Source organism: Gymnodraco acuticeps, unplaced genomic scaffold (genome assembly GCF_902827175.1).
Source record: "Gymnodraco acuticeps unplaced genomic scaffold, fGymAcu1.1, whole genome shotgun sequence".
Taxonomy (NCBI): domain Eukaryota; kingdom Metazoa; phylum Chordata; class Actinopteri; order Perciformes; family Bathydraconidae; genus Gymnodraco; species Gymnodraco acuticeps.
In genome coordinates this window covers 4352943-4365349 of record NW_022990295.1, presented here as the reverse complement: position 1 = coordinate 4365349, position 12407 = coordinate 4352943, and the positions used below count along the sequence as shown (strand labels likewise).

At 42.3% G+C, this 12407-nt stretch overlaps 1 protein-coding gene across 2 annotated transcripts in view; it reads right to left on the bottom strand.

Annotated features, from left to right (window-relative positions):
• Positions 1–919, bottom strand: part of crim1 (cysteine rich transmembrane BMP regulator 1 (chordin-like)) — a 33369-nt gene extending 32450 nt beyond the window's left edge. For both annotated transcript variants that reach the window (XM_034222537.1, XM_034222538.1), the window contains exon 1: positions 228–919. In XM_034222537.1, coding sequence (XP_034078428.1) covers positions 228–525 — 298 coding nt within the window. In that variant the 5' untranslated portion in view covers positions 526–919. The remainder of the gene's footprint in view (positions 1–227) is intronic.
• Positions 920–12407: the final 11488 nt, after the last annotated feature.

Below are 12407 nucleotides of genomic sequence, written 5' to 3'. Positions count from 1 at the left end.
TCCAGGCATCCAGAGAGAAGGTAAACACTGACACAGCCACTGCAGTCAGGACTTAACTGACATTTGAATAGCGATGCCCTCAAGCCACATAGAGGAAGGGGATGGTTTCTTACCGAATGAGTTGACACCTACAGCTCTTTTATTGGTGTTAGCAGCTCAAAAGCGCACATGTATTCACCCAATACTGCCACAAGTGGTATGATTTCATAGGAAATGACACTACCCACCTTTACATACTCCAGTTTCAGGGATAGTGGCTGCTTCGGTTTGGTTAAAAGAGGCGCAGGTCAGTCCCAGGGCGCAGTAGCCGTGCACCCAGTCCTGTCCGCCGCAGGGCTCCCACTCCAGCTGGGCACACCGGTCACAGCATCCGCACGGATCCCGAGCCAAGGTCCGGCCCCCGTCACAGCCGCGCGGGGCTTTGACGGGACATGTCCGGAGTTCACACGGTGTGCACTCATGAGCCGAGAGCGCCCGCACCAGAAAAAGGACGTTTAATAACACAATGGAGTACTTGCTGAACATGTTTCCCAAAAAAGAGCGCCTAAATTTCCCAGAGAAATAGTCCGCTTCTGGTCTGGTGATAAAACCACATGCGATGTACACTACACTGCTACATGTAACTCCAAAGTTGAAAAAGTCTTCCTTTAAAGTGTTGTGATGTCTCGAGCACACACTTCAAAAGCAAAAAAACACCACGAGACTGAAGTGTGCGGATGCGTTTAGAAGGGGCAGCAATATCCAAAGGTTCAGTGTGAGCAGGTAGACACGCACGTCTCGAGCGTCTCAGCTGATTTACGTAGAAATCCAGGAGAGAGTCTGTAGAAGTCCAGAGAGGTTTTACTGCTGCTGCTGACAGCGACGCACGAGAACGCAATCTGAGTCTTAAATTGACATGCAGGCATATAGAAATTAGAGGTGCACCCCTCCCCCTGACTGACACAGCCACCGACCAGTCACAGGGAGGGAAAAGAGGGAGGATTTGAACTGATTTATCCCCGCTCGGCGACTCGTCTCCATGTTGCGCAATGATGCAACTTTGAGTGCCTTGAATGCAAGTTGCTTTTCTGCGTCATATCATGTAAAAAGCTGCAATTTAAACGGATGGGTAATTCAAATGTGTTTGAAGTATTGTTTCCTTGTAAGAAAATGATGAATAAGTCAACCTTTAGTCCTTGCTTCAGATCATATTATGTTAAAACTATATTATTTACACACTCCAATAAAGATGCGAAGACTATAATTTCCCTTATTTAAATGATATAGGACAATGGCAATACAATTAGACTACAATAGTCCGTACACTATTTCTCCTTTATGATAATATATTTTATGTCACCATGTGCATTTACAGTGTTGTCACAAACTCCCTTAATGTTCTCTATCTCTGTTCAACAAAACAACCATAAAGTCTTTCAGAGCTCCATAATCAAACATTATCAAGGCTGTATATCATTCCACAGCTTTAACTTTTGTGTGCGGATGAGTGCGTGCCTGCTTGTGTTTGTAGGTGTCCGATTGTGTATGCAGGTGGCTTTGGAAGAGGCAAAAGGTCATCTGATGTTTGTTGAAGCAGTGTTTGTGTGCTTACATTGGCAGATGGATGGTGTGAGTGGGCAGAGGGCACAGCTGGGGGCTGATTGTGTCAGTGCCACAGACACTGCAGACCTAGAGAAAGCAATACAATGCGTATAAAAACACAGTTTGTCCCCCATTTCTGCTGCACAAGTGAGCAAGAGCGGAGCAGACATATTTTTTTTCTTCCCACGGTGACAGTTCGTGTAGTCCTCAGAACCAGTCGAGTGTGATGGTTACAGTTAAGTCTGCTGCTTTAGCTGCCACCTCTGAGCAAATTATAAGAGTAACTGGAAAGTAATGACTTATTAATAGAATACAGTATCAAAAGCCTGAAGATGGTGCAATATTAGGGATCTTGGAAACGTTTCCTTTCCAAACACCATCACAATGTCAACACACAACAACACCTCCTTCATTTGCAACATCTGCTGGAGCCACCCGCTCCAACACAAACACAACATCCAGGAAACAAGCCCCGCAGCACGCATAATCAGCCTTGCAACACAACTCGGCTCTTGTCCTCCAGCTCTCCCTCCACCCTCCCTCGCTCCATCCCCTCCTTAAAGCTCATGTCAAATGGGCCGACCGGCTGACCACTGGCTGGACACCCACTGCTGGTTGACGACAGATCAGACCAGGACTTTGGAGAGCCTCAGGTTCCTTTTACTTGCAGAGTTTGTGGCCCAGCGGCACTGACCTATTTGCCTGGGCGAAGGGCTTTCAACCAGAGCCAGCTGGCTTCTTTCACAAGCCTCTCATCCTGCTATCAGGGAGCAGAGGTTTGTTTTTTGCCAAGCAAAAAGGTCACCTGAGCAACTTTCTATCTAGTTATCAGATATGAAAACAGTCTAGACTCAGAGAGTCTAGACGTCTAGAGGATCATAAAGGAGTCATTTTGTCTCTCCGGAGGGCAGCAGGGGTAGCAATTAACAGCAAAATGACTTGGACTAAACTAGAAGAAAACCCTCATTAGCAGTCTGAGTATATGCCCTGTCTCAATTGTTGCGTGATTGAGGCATTTGGAAACATGTGCTATTGTTAAGTCTGGCGTCAAACACACAAACACAGTGACATTATCCATTTATGACTTGTTTTCATTTGAAATGAATAGAGGATTAAGCTTGAATAAAGCTAATTATGTTGTTGAGTTCCTTGTTCAGTAAAACCACAGCACAATCTGCTCCATGTGAGTCTCTGAATGGAGAAACAGGGGGAGTAGGTGGGGCAGTGAAGGGCGTTTTGCAAGGCCTGAATAACAGTAGTGTGTGTGTGCTAATGATGTTCTGAGTCACAGATCTCTGGGAAAAAACAGCAGTGCTGTTGGGGCACCAGTTTCCCTGTCTCCTACACTGAAGTCCTTTTTTCAATGATTGTGATCCAGGCTTGTGGAAAAATACAGCTTTGGGTGGGCCAAATCATCCCTGGCCCCTTAAAATGGAGGGGTCATGTTGTGGGACCATAATGCTTCTTGTCTATCCTCTCCACATTCAGCTGATTTACACCCGCCTGCTGTCGCGGCGTCAGGCTGGTGGTGAGGAGGTGTTTGAGCAAGTAGATGGGTGCCAATGATGGTTTGAAAGTGAGCTCACTGGCAGCGGCAGTCTGAGGGTGACACGGGGCCGAATGTGGAGTGTGATACAGAGTGTTGAGTGGATGTCGAGTGGAGGGCGTGCGGCACACCTGATTACAAGTCCTAAGGATGGGCTCCGGGATTTTTTGCCCGAGGTTCGGTGTACAGTGCGGGTTATCGCCCTTGCTGAGCTTATCTGTGAGCGCATGGTGAACCATACTTTACAGATCCAGGCCAAGGGGTGGGAGTGGGGGTGAGGAGCGGGGGTATAATGGCAATGCATACTGACAGTTGGAGTTTCAATGCCCTAAATCGCCATCGCCTGGAGTATTAAGTATGGAGGCTGAGCAACACATGAATGGCCATCTGTATTTATCTGAGATCATCTGTAAGGTGTGAACAAACCAAAACCTTAAAAAAAAAGAAAAAATAGATTAACAACTCAATGTTGTGTCTTTTGAAACATACAACTGTATTGAGGTAACAAATGACAGAGATGATTACTTCTATTTTCCATTACTGCCATCCAGAGGGACTCACAAGTGCTTTTGTTTTTCACTTTGCACTCTGCTTTTGTTTGGATCTCAGTAAAAGCAGTTTGGAAACAGTCAGATAAGTCCAAAGAGTATCTCATCTTTCAGGGGATCAGAACTAGATTACAAAAAAATACTGAACTTAATTTCTTTATCCTTGTAGTGTTCCACTCTTGTCCTCTGTCCTTGACTCTTTTTCCTGCCTCTCCTCTCTCCCTCAGTCTGTGTTTTTCCTTCTCTCTGTGAGGTCTGGTCCAGTTGCTGTTTTCCATGCGGCGACTATAATAATGTGTTTTGACACCGTCAGGCCTCCTGCTGTCTTCCTCTCTCTGTCTCGCAGAATCCCCTGAGTCAAAATAGCAGCAGTGATTCAAAACTACACGTCCCCCCCCCCCACCCTTCTTGTTCTGGCTCTACAAGCAGTTCTGCTTGAACGTAAGAGGGTTCAGTGGGTTCAACCAGGCCAAGGGTTTGGTACTCCAATTTGTCTTTGTAGTTTGTCTATAGGTGGTTTTCTGTAAGGTATGGGAGAGTGTGAACATTTAAGCAGATGCAAGGTCATCTAGTAAGTGGTGCATCCTTAAATTGACATGTAAATCATTGCTGTGTGTGGTAACGTGAACGCTTTCTACATTGGTTTTATGAGCAGGGCAAGGCCAATTTGATTTGATTTGATTGGTGTGGAGGAAGAGCTCGTTGCCTGTCAAAATTAATTGTGTTTGATCAACTCCTCCCAAAAACTATTTGATGGATTGCCATAAAATTATCTTCAGACATGCATGGGTCCTAGAGGAATTAGCTTATTGATGTTTTCTGTGAAATATGTGAACATCTAAAGGACGGATGGTCACACACCTTTGCACAGACATTTACGATGTATCTGAAGGATTTTGGTGATCCTCACACTTTGCTTCGAGCACCACCGCGAAGTTCACATTTCACGTTCATGTCAAAAGTCTCAATACATTTTGGATGGATTGCCATGAATCTTGTTATAGACATCTGTGTTACCCTCAGTATGAAATGTAACAACTTTCTTGATCCTTGGACTTCTTATATACTGCTATCATCAGGTCATCTTTTCAAATTGTCCAGTACCTTGGTTTGTGCCTGCAAAACCAGCTGCCAACATGCTAAGCTAATATGGTAAACATTGTAATCATTTTCTCTGCTCAACATCAACATGTTTGCATTGTCATGTTAGCATGTTAGCAGGATTTAGCTCAAAGCACATGATACTGCTAGCATGGCTGTAGTCAAGTTTCAGAGGGTTTAGGATCAGCCATGGAAAAAGCAAGGCTGGTATAGTGCTCCACACAGCACACAGTGTCGACAAACAACATTTAGCTCTTACCAACTAACTCAACACTTTCTGAAAGCACTGCAATGACACATAAGGTTTCTGGGTTCGATTGGCATCAAGAATCATTATGACTCAGCCTCAGACCCTTCCTTACAGTCATGGCTCAAATCCTCTGGCTCCAGATTATGCCCAACTCTAGGCCTCTCCCTCCATCCCTCTCTACCGTGAGATCCTGTGACCTTGTGGAGTGAACGGCCACCAGCTTGTTTGACAATTACAAGTGGAATACTTGCTCACCCCTGTCGTGCTCGGGCGGAACGTTAAGTGGACTTCTCAGAAGTTTTAATCTGAAAATCTATGTGAAGATGATGAATTCCTCAGTGGATTGGGTCCTACAAGAACCCCTGTGTCCCATTCCCACAACACCTGCCCGGTGTAATCTTCCATTCATACACACGATTATTAAGACTGTATAACTAAAAGTGAGCCATTACTTTTTTTTTAACCTTTTCTCTCCAGACAGCAGTTTGAGACAGTAATCCATGCCTTTGTTACCACCCGGCTGGACTACTGTAACTCTCTCTACATGGGGGTCAGTGGGTCCTCCCTCGCACGACTGCAGCGGGTGCAATATGCCGCAGCAAGGCTCTTAACTGGCACACGGAAGTATGACCACATTTCCCCTGTTTTAGCTTCTCTCCACTGGCTGCCAATTTATTTTAGGATCCATTTTAAAATTATTTTATTTACTTTTAAATCCCTAAATGGCATGACCCCACCATACCTTACTGAGCTGCTACAGCATTACACGCCGAACCGCCCTCTCAGGTCAGCGGACCAACTGCTCCTGAATGTGCCTAAAACCAGGTCAAAGCTCAGAGGGGACCGTTGCTTCTCTGTAGCGGCTCCCAAACTGTGGAACGCTCTGCCCCTGGAGATCAGACAGGCCTCCACACTGCCTGCTTTTAAATCGCTTCTTAAAACCCACCTCTTCTCCTTAGCGTTTTAACATTTGGCGTTTCAACATCTTTCAGTGTTGCTTTTTTGCATTTAAATTGTTTTTTGTTTTTACTTGTACTTGTTTTATGGTGTGTGAGCTGAGCTGTGTTACTTTTTTGTATGCTTTGTTTTATCTATTTGCCTGTACAGCACTTTGGTCTGGAGGTTTAAAGTGCTTTATAAATAAAGTTGTATTGTATTGTATTGTATTACAGTGAGTGTTGTTAGTAGAGCTGCAATCCAAGTTTTTTAGTTACTTTGACTGTGTGTAGTTATAGATATTTGTCATAAAGATGAACCGAAACTTTCTTCTTGAGTAGGGGTGTATGCTTGGTCCTCATATATCATTTCCAATGGGTCTGAAATGCAATTTATCCTGGTTAAAGGTTAACATTTAACCAGCAGAGTGTTGGGTATTGATTGTAGATCATCATTGGTATGTTACCGTGTTGCATTTATAACAAAATACTTAAACAGTATTATAGCAAAGCCTGGTTCAGCATTACGTTGGTCTCTTTTTACAATACTATTTGATACCTTTATTAACTGATATGTTGTCTTCTTGGGGGCAGGGCAACAATCTGTAACATTGACATATCCTCACTATAAAAGGTTGTAGTGAGAAAACAGTTGCTAATCCACACATCAAGCAGAGATTGAACATTAACATTAATTTGGAGATGTCCTTCTGGCCACAAATCAGTCTTCTATTAGCTCTCTTTTTGTCACTGCCAACTCTCTTTTTGTCACTCCAACTAGCTGCTAAATGCTTCCCTATGTTCACCAGATAGTAGAAAATGGTGGGCAGCAAATTCATCGGATACATTTTTCTGACAGACATCAGTGATGTCTCCCAACCTTTTGGTCTTTCTTGCTGGAGATTGCTGTTTTTATTATCAGATTATATTATATACTAAGAAGTTAACCAATTGGAAGAAAGATTGAAAGTAATGTGGTTCTGTTTTGTTTTTTATTCTCAAATTTGTAGATTATAATTTTATATAATTATTCTTTTTCAAATTGTTATTTTCAGATCAGTCCTGGAAAGAACACAATGATTAGTAATTAAGTGTCATACTTAAACAAAAGTAAGTTATTCGGTTACATGTTCACTAATCAAATATCTAATAGTTATTTTAAACAATTTGCGTGTTCATTTATTAAAAATTAATCAGCAGGTGAAGCTTCTCATGAATAATGCAGATATAATTAACTCTTTCTCCATCAAATCCTGCTCCCCCTCTGCACGTACAAACACACACCTGATCTTACAGAGATGGTTCTAGCGGTTTCTCTGGGCTTTGAGGGGAGGATCCTCAGGTAAAGGTGCCAGATTTACAGGCAGATCTCCAGCTGGCAGAGGAATGTCACAACCTGTGTTTCAGCTGTAAATTCTGACATAATTACAGTGCCACTAACTCAACCATTGAGGTGAAACAACCACCTTGCGGGGGGAAAATGATCACTGCTTAATGTTATGTCTGGGACACAGATTTACTCCTGTCTTTGTGGGGGGAAGGAGAGGCAGCAGGAGCAAGAATGTGAGAAATGCGCAAGTTCTCTGACCTTTATGAAGGTGAAGCAACGAGCTGACATCATTACCCTAGCCGGCATGTGCATGCTTGTCACATGGGCCAAAGGAAAGTAGATACAGGTCAAATGAGGGGGAGAGTGTAGGTTATGTGCTGTATAAATACTTCTGTGGAGCCTGGCGTGAGAGATGCACATTTTTGAGTTCATGGCAAAGGTGAGAATGGATAGATAGTGTTTTAAACATTTTCTTAAAAAATCTGAAGTTATGGTGCCCTGTGGGCCTAGGTTTAAAATAAAATAAAAAAGGTTATGGGACACACGCTTATTCACTTTCTTGGCGAGAGTTAGATCAATATCACTCACAGACACAATGTTTTCCTCTTACGTGTGTGAAGACAGAGATAAGCATCTTCTAAAAGATCAAACCTTTCCTTAAAGGCGGTTCCTTGTTGTATTTGATTCCCCAACTATCACTGTTTAACCATATGACTTCACAAACCCTGCTTTGACAACAATTTCCGAAATCAAGCAAAACTGAATAGCCAATTTCAATTTGAGAGAGAAAGCAGTTGTATGTTGGTATGAGCTCGGGTGCCAGAGAAACGTGATGAATAAAATAACCTTTCTTTCCTTTATGTAGTGCTCCCACTGTGTGGTGGAATCCATGTAGTGCAGTTTAAGTGCAGTTTTTTGTATCTCCCTCACTTTTGTCACCTCCCTTGTTGTTCAGGCTCATTTAATCACACATAACATCAACATTAGTGATAACTCTCCCTGCCTGTCAATCAACTCATGTGTGAGAAGGAACATCTGAAGGCAGGAACCCTTTATTTCTGCCGGTCCAGGTTTCTACTGGCCTAGTCACACTCTCTTCCTGTTTTTCTGCCACCAACAAACAATACTAGGAAGGGGTCTGCTCTGTGTCTAGACGGTGATCTGTCAGCTGTGTCTGATCCGATTCAGTGTGCAGCTCAACAACAACCGCTATAACCTGTCTGGCCTCGGTCAACAGAACTTTCCAACACTCTAAAACCTTACTGGATTTACAGAAAGATGACTGTGTTTTACAGCGTGAGGGCTTTGTATGATCTGCTGTCTCCTCCGGACCTCAACAGAGATGGCAAAAGTACACACATCCTTTACTCAAGTAGAAGTACAGATACTTGTGTTCAAAAACACAGAATCTCCAACAAGCCGTTTAGGACAGAGAGTGAATACACATACTATACAGAGATGCTGTATGAGAAACCAATGTGAGTTTGGAAAATTGCACAATATAAATCTATTTTAGTATACCTCAACAATGGAATTATGATCAGTAGAAATGGCCATGTCATGGGTCCTTTAAGTAAAAACTACCCGCCAGCTGTTTCATAGAGTAACTGGTAACTGGACCTCACTTTATATTAATAGAACATTAAAGATCTTCTTTTCCAAATTGTAATTATGTCATTGTTAGCTAATGAATATTTCAACACTGAACAACAACCATTTAGAACACAATCAAAGAAAAACAAAGTGGGGAAATAAACGCCTACATTGTAGATTCTAGGGTGACTCTACCTCTTCCTGGGAAACAACACAACAATTATTATGGTAATGCTTTAAAAGAAAGTTATTGAAGTGAGTTATATGGTGAACTTTATTTAAAATGGTGGGATCAATTAATTAATGAACAACCCAACTCAATAATTGTGTGTGTGTGTGGTCTAGCATTACTATACTTGTGGGGACCTAAATCTGTTTACACAGTCACGTGTGGGGACTCGCCTCCCTTATGGGGACAAATTGGAGGTCCCCATGAGGGGAATCATTAATTTTAGGGTGAAGACTTGGTTAGGTTTAAGATTAGGGTAAGGGTAAGGTTAAGGGTTAGGATTAGGTATGTGTTGGTTATGGTTAAGGTTAGGATAAGTCTCCAGGAAGTGCATGTAAGTCAATGTAATGTCCCCTGAAGTGATGTATACATGGTGTGTGTGTGTGTGTGTGTGTGTGTGTGTGTGTGTGTGTGTGTGTGTGTGTGTGTGTGTGTGTGTGTGTGTGTGTGTGTGTGTGTGTGTGTGTGTGTGTGTGTGTGTGTGTGCAGAATGATAGAGACAGCAAGTGATGCGTGATTGCCTTTGAAAACCAAACAAATTAACATGACAGTGCTATCATACACTCTGGAAACTATCATTAGCAGCTAATATGAAAAGTCATTTTTTTACATAAAAATTGAATTATGGATTATCAAAAACATTTTCAAAGTGACAGACACATTGGATAACCTATGGATTAACCTTCAGCCGCGTTTTTATCGTTTTAATGCCATTGAAAACAGCTTTTGATCAGAATAACAGCTAAATATCTCCGTTTTTTGCTACCTAAAGCTAACTTCATCACCTGTCTCTGCCTCGCTACCTCCATAACGTCGGCAATTCTCATTGGTCCCTCTTCTTTAGAGAAGACCAGGAAATGATGGATACACAGATCGTGTTAAAATCAATAGGCACACAATGACTCTAAACAATAATGATCACGCCCCCAGACACAGACAAGCCTGTTTTGAAAATGTAAGAAGTAGAAAGTAGGCCTACAGGTATTTGTGTTAAAAATGTAAGAAGTAAAAGTAAAAAGTAGTGGAGTAAAGTACTGCTACCAGAACAATGTAAATAAGTACAGTAACAAAGTATTTGTAGGTTAATCCACTACTTCCCACCTCTGGACCTCAACAAAGCTTGGATATTTTTAGAATAACAATAAATGTAATAAACTCTTAAGTAATTCGCCTAAAACTCAATGAAATGTCCCTGTTGAACATACACTTGACATATTTAAAAAAAATCAACAGGACAAGTTGAATTGGCTGTGAAAAAAGAAACGGTGAAAAAGAAGAAGATAAAGTCCTGTGACATTTTAATCTGGGCTTGATGTGACCTCACGGTTTTCTTTGTCAAGCTGATTCTATATGTTTTATTTACGATTTGGGAGATATAAAGAATCAATGCAAGTTAAGTCCTTTATAGACGACTATTGAATAATTAATTGAATGTTCCCGCTCTTTGTTAATTGCATCTTTCCAACCTTATCCAAACATTTGAAGATCATGTAGATTTAAGTGCATATGTTATGTTTGTAATATGTACATGTAATGTAATGTTTCAAGCAATTATTGTATTGCTTTACGTAAGAAGTACGAATTATAAGGTAGAACATGTGAGAAATTGTCAAACGTTACCTAGAATTAATATGTTATCCTGCAATTGCATGCTGTGTTCGATAGAGGGCAGGATGATACAACTATCTAGTATTCAGGGTTTGTTTAAGGTTACTGCCAACTGCAAAATAAGTATTACAAGGCACAGTGAGGCGATTATTGATCCGCTCAGGTCAAGAAAGAAAACTGAATCATTTGAGAGAGAAAGCTTGGTAACTTTGATCATTAGTGACTATCCTGCAGTGATCATACAGGGCAACAGAACAATGACTGTTTACTGGTGAGAAGGCTCAGAGGTGTGCATCAGTCGACTGTGGTGTACCTCATTACTAAGAAAATATGTTGAAGACATTACACTTAAATCTCTTTGCAAACTTTACTTCTAACTATCATCCGTGCTGTTAGATTCAGGAACAGTTGCCAGTTGAAGAATGCCTTCTAACCAATTCATGGCACCTTAACCTTTCCTTTGATATTATTCTGTAACAGAGAAGAAAAGTCTAGAATCTGATCGGCAGTGTAGAATTTAGGTATGTTATTCAATTAAAAATATGTCATGGAGAGTGTGGCTTTGTAGATATCAGCAACAGCTTGCTCTCTTTGATCCTTCTCCTCTGACTAATTTTTAAACTGACATTTGACATGACCGATCCTCCATGCAGGTTGCAAATGATTGGAGTGAGTGTGTGTGTGTGTGTGTGTGTGTGTGTGTGTGTGTGTGTGTGTGTGTGTGTGTGTGTGTGTGTGTGTGTGTGTGTGTGTGTGTGTGTGTGTGTGTGTGTGTGTGTGTGTGTGTGTGTGTGTGTGTGTGTGTAAGAGAGGCACAGCCAGTGTCAAAGTAGGTATAGGGGCAGACTCTCTGGAGCCGGCTCCCACATGCCCTCTGACTACCTGTCAGTGGTCAGACGGACCTCGTCTCCGAGCAGATGATGTGATAAGAGTGGCAGAAAGAGCAAGGAAGAAAGAAAAGAGTGAGAGGGATGAGTGAATAGCAAGGCTGGGTGATACACAGAAGAAAATATGAGAGAGGCGACAGGCAACAGGGTGCAGAGTGTGAGTAAGTGTCAGTGGAGGAGGGAGAAAGAAAGAGACAAAGGAGAGGGAGATCAGAAAAAGGAGAGGGAGAGGGAAAGAGAGGGAAGAGAGAGTCTTGCCCGGAGGTGTTGTTTCTCTGTCTGCACTCGGTGCAGCGAGGCCAACAACAGTGTCATACACAGCTGAAGACATTCACTTGCAGCCAAAAAGCACATCTGGATTTCTCGTAATGAAATGCAGTAGGCTGCAAAGTTTTCCTGAGCAAATATACAGTAGAGAGGGCAGTGACTGTGAAAATCAGTTGTGTGCAGCCACGACAGCCACGCTGGTATTGTTTCCACCTTATGAATCAGTGTGTGTGTCAATATGCCAGGGGTGTCCACACTTTTTCTCCGAGGGCAACATACGGAAATATATAGGAAGGACTGGGCCACTCAGAGGTGAGGTATATTGTCTTATCAGTCAAGTTAGAAGTTAGAAAAATGCCTATCAAGCTCTCCTCTCCTCTTTCTCTGCTTCGATCTCTCAGGCAAAAAGCACTTTCTTTCAAGATAAGATCCAATCTTCCTATTCCAATCCTAAAAAACTATTTTCCATCTTCTCCACCCTCTTGGACCCTCCAAAAGCCCCTCCCCCCTCCTCACTTCTGTCAAGCGACTT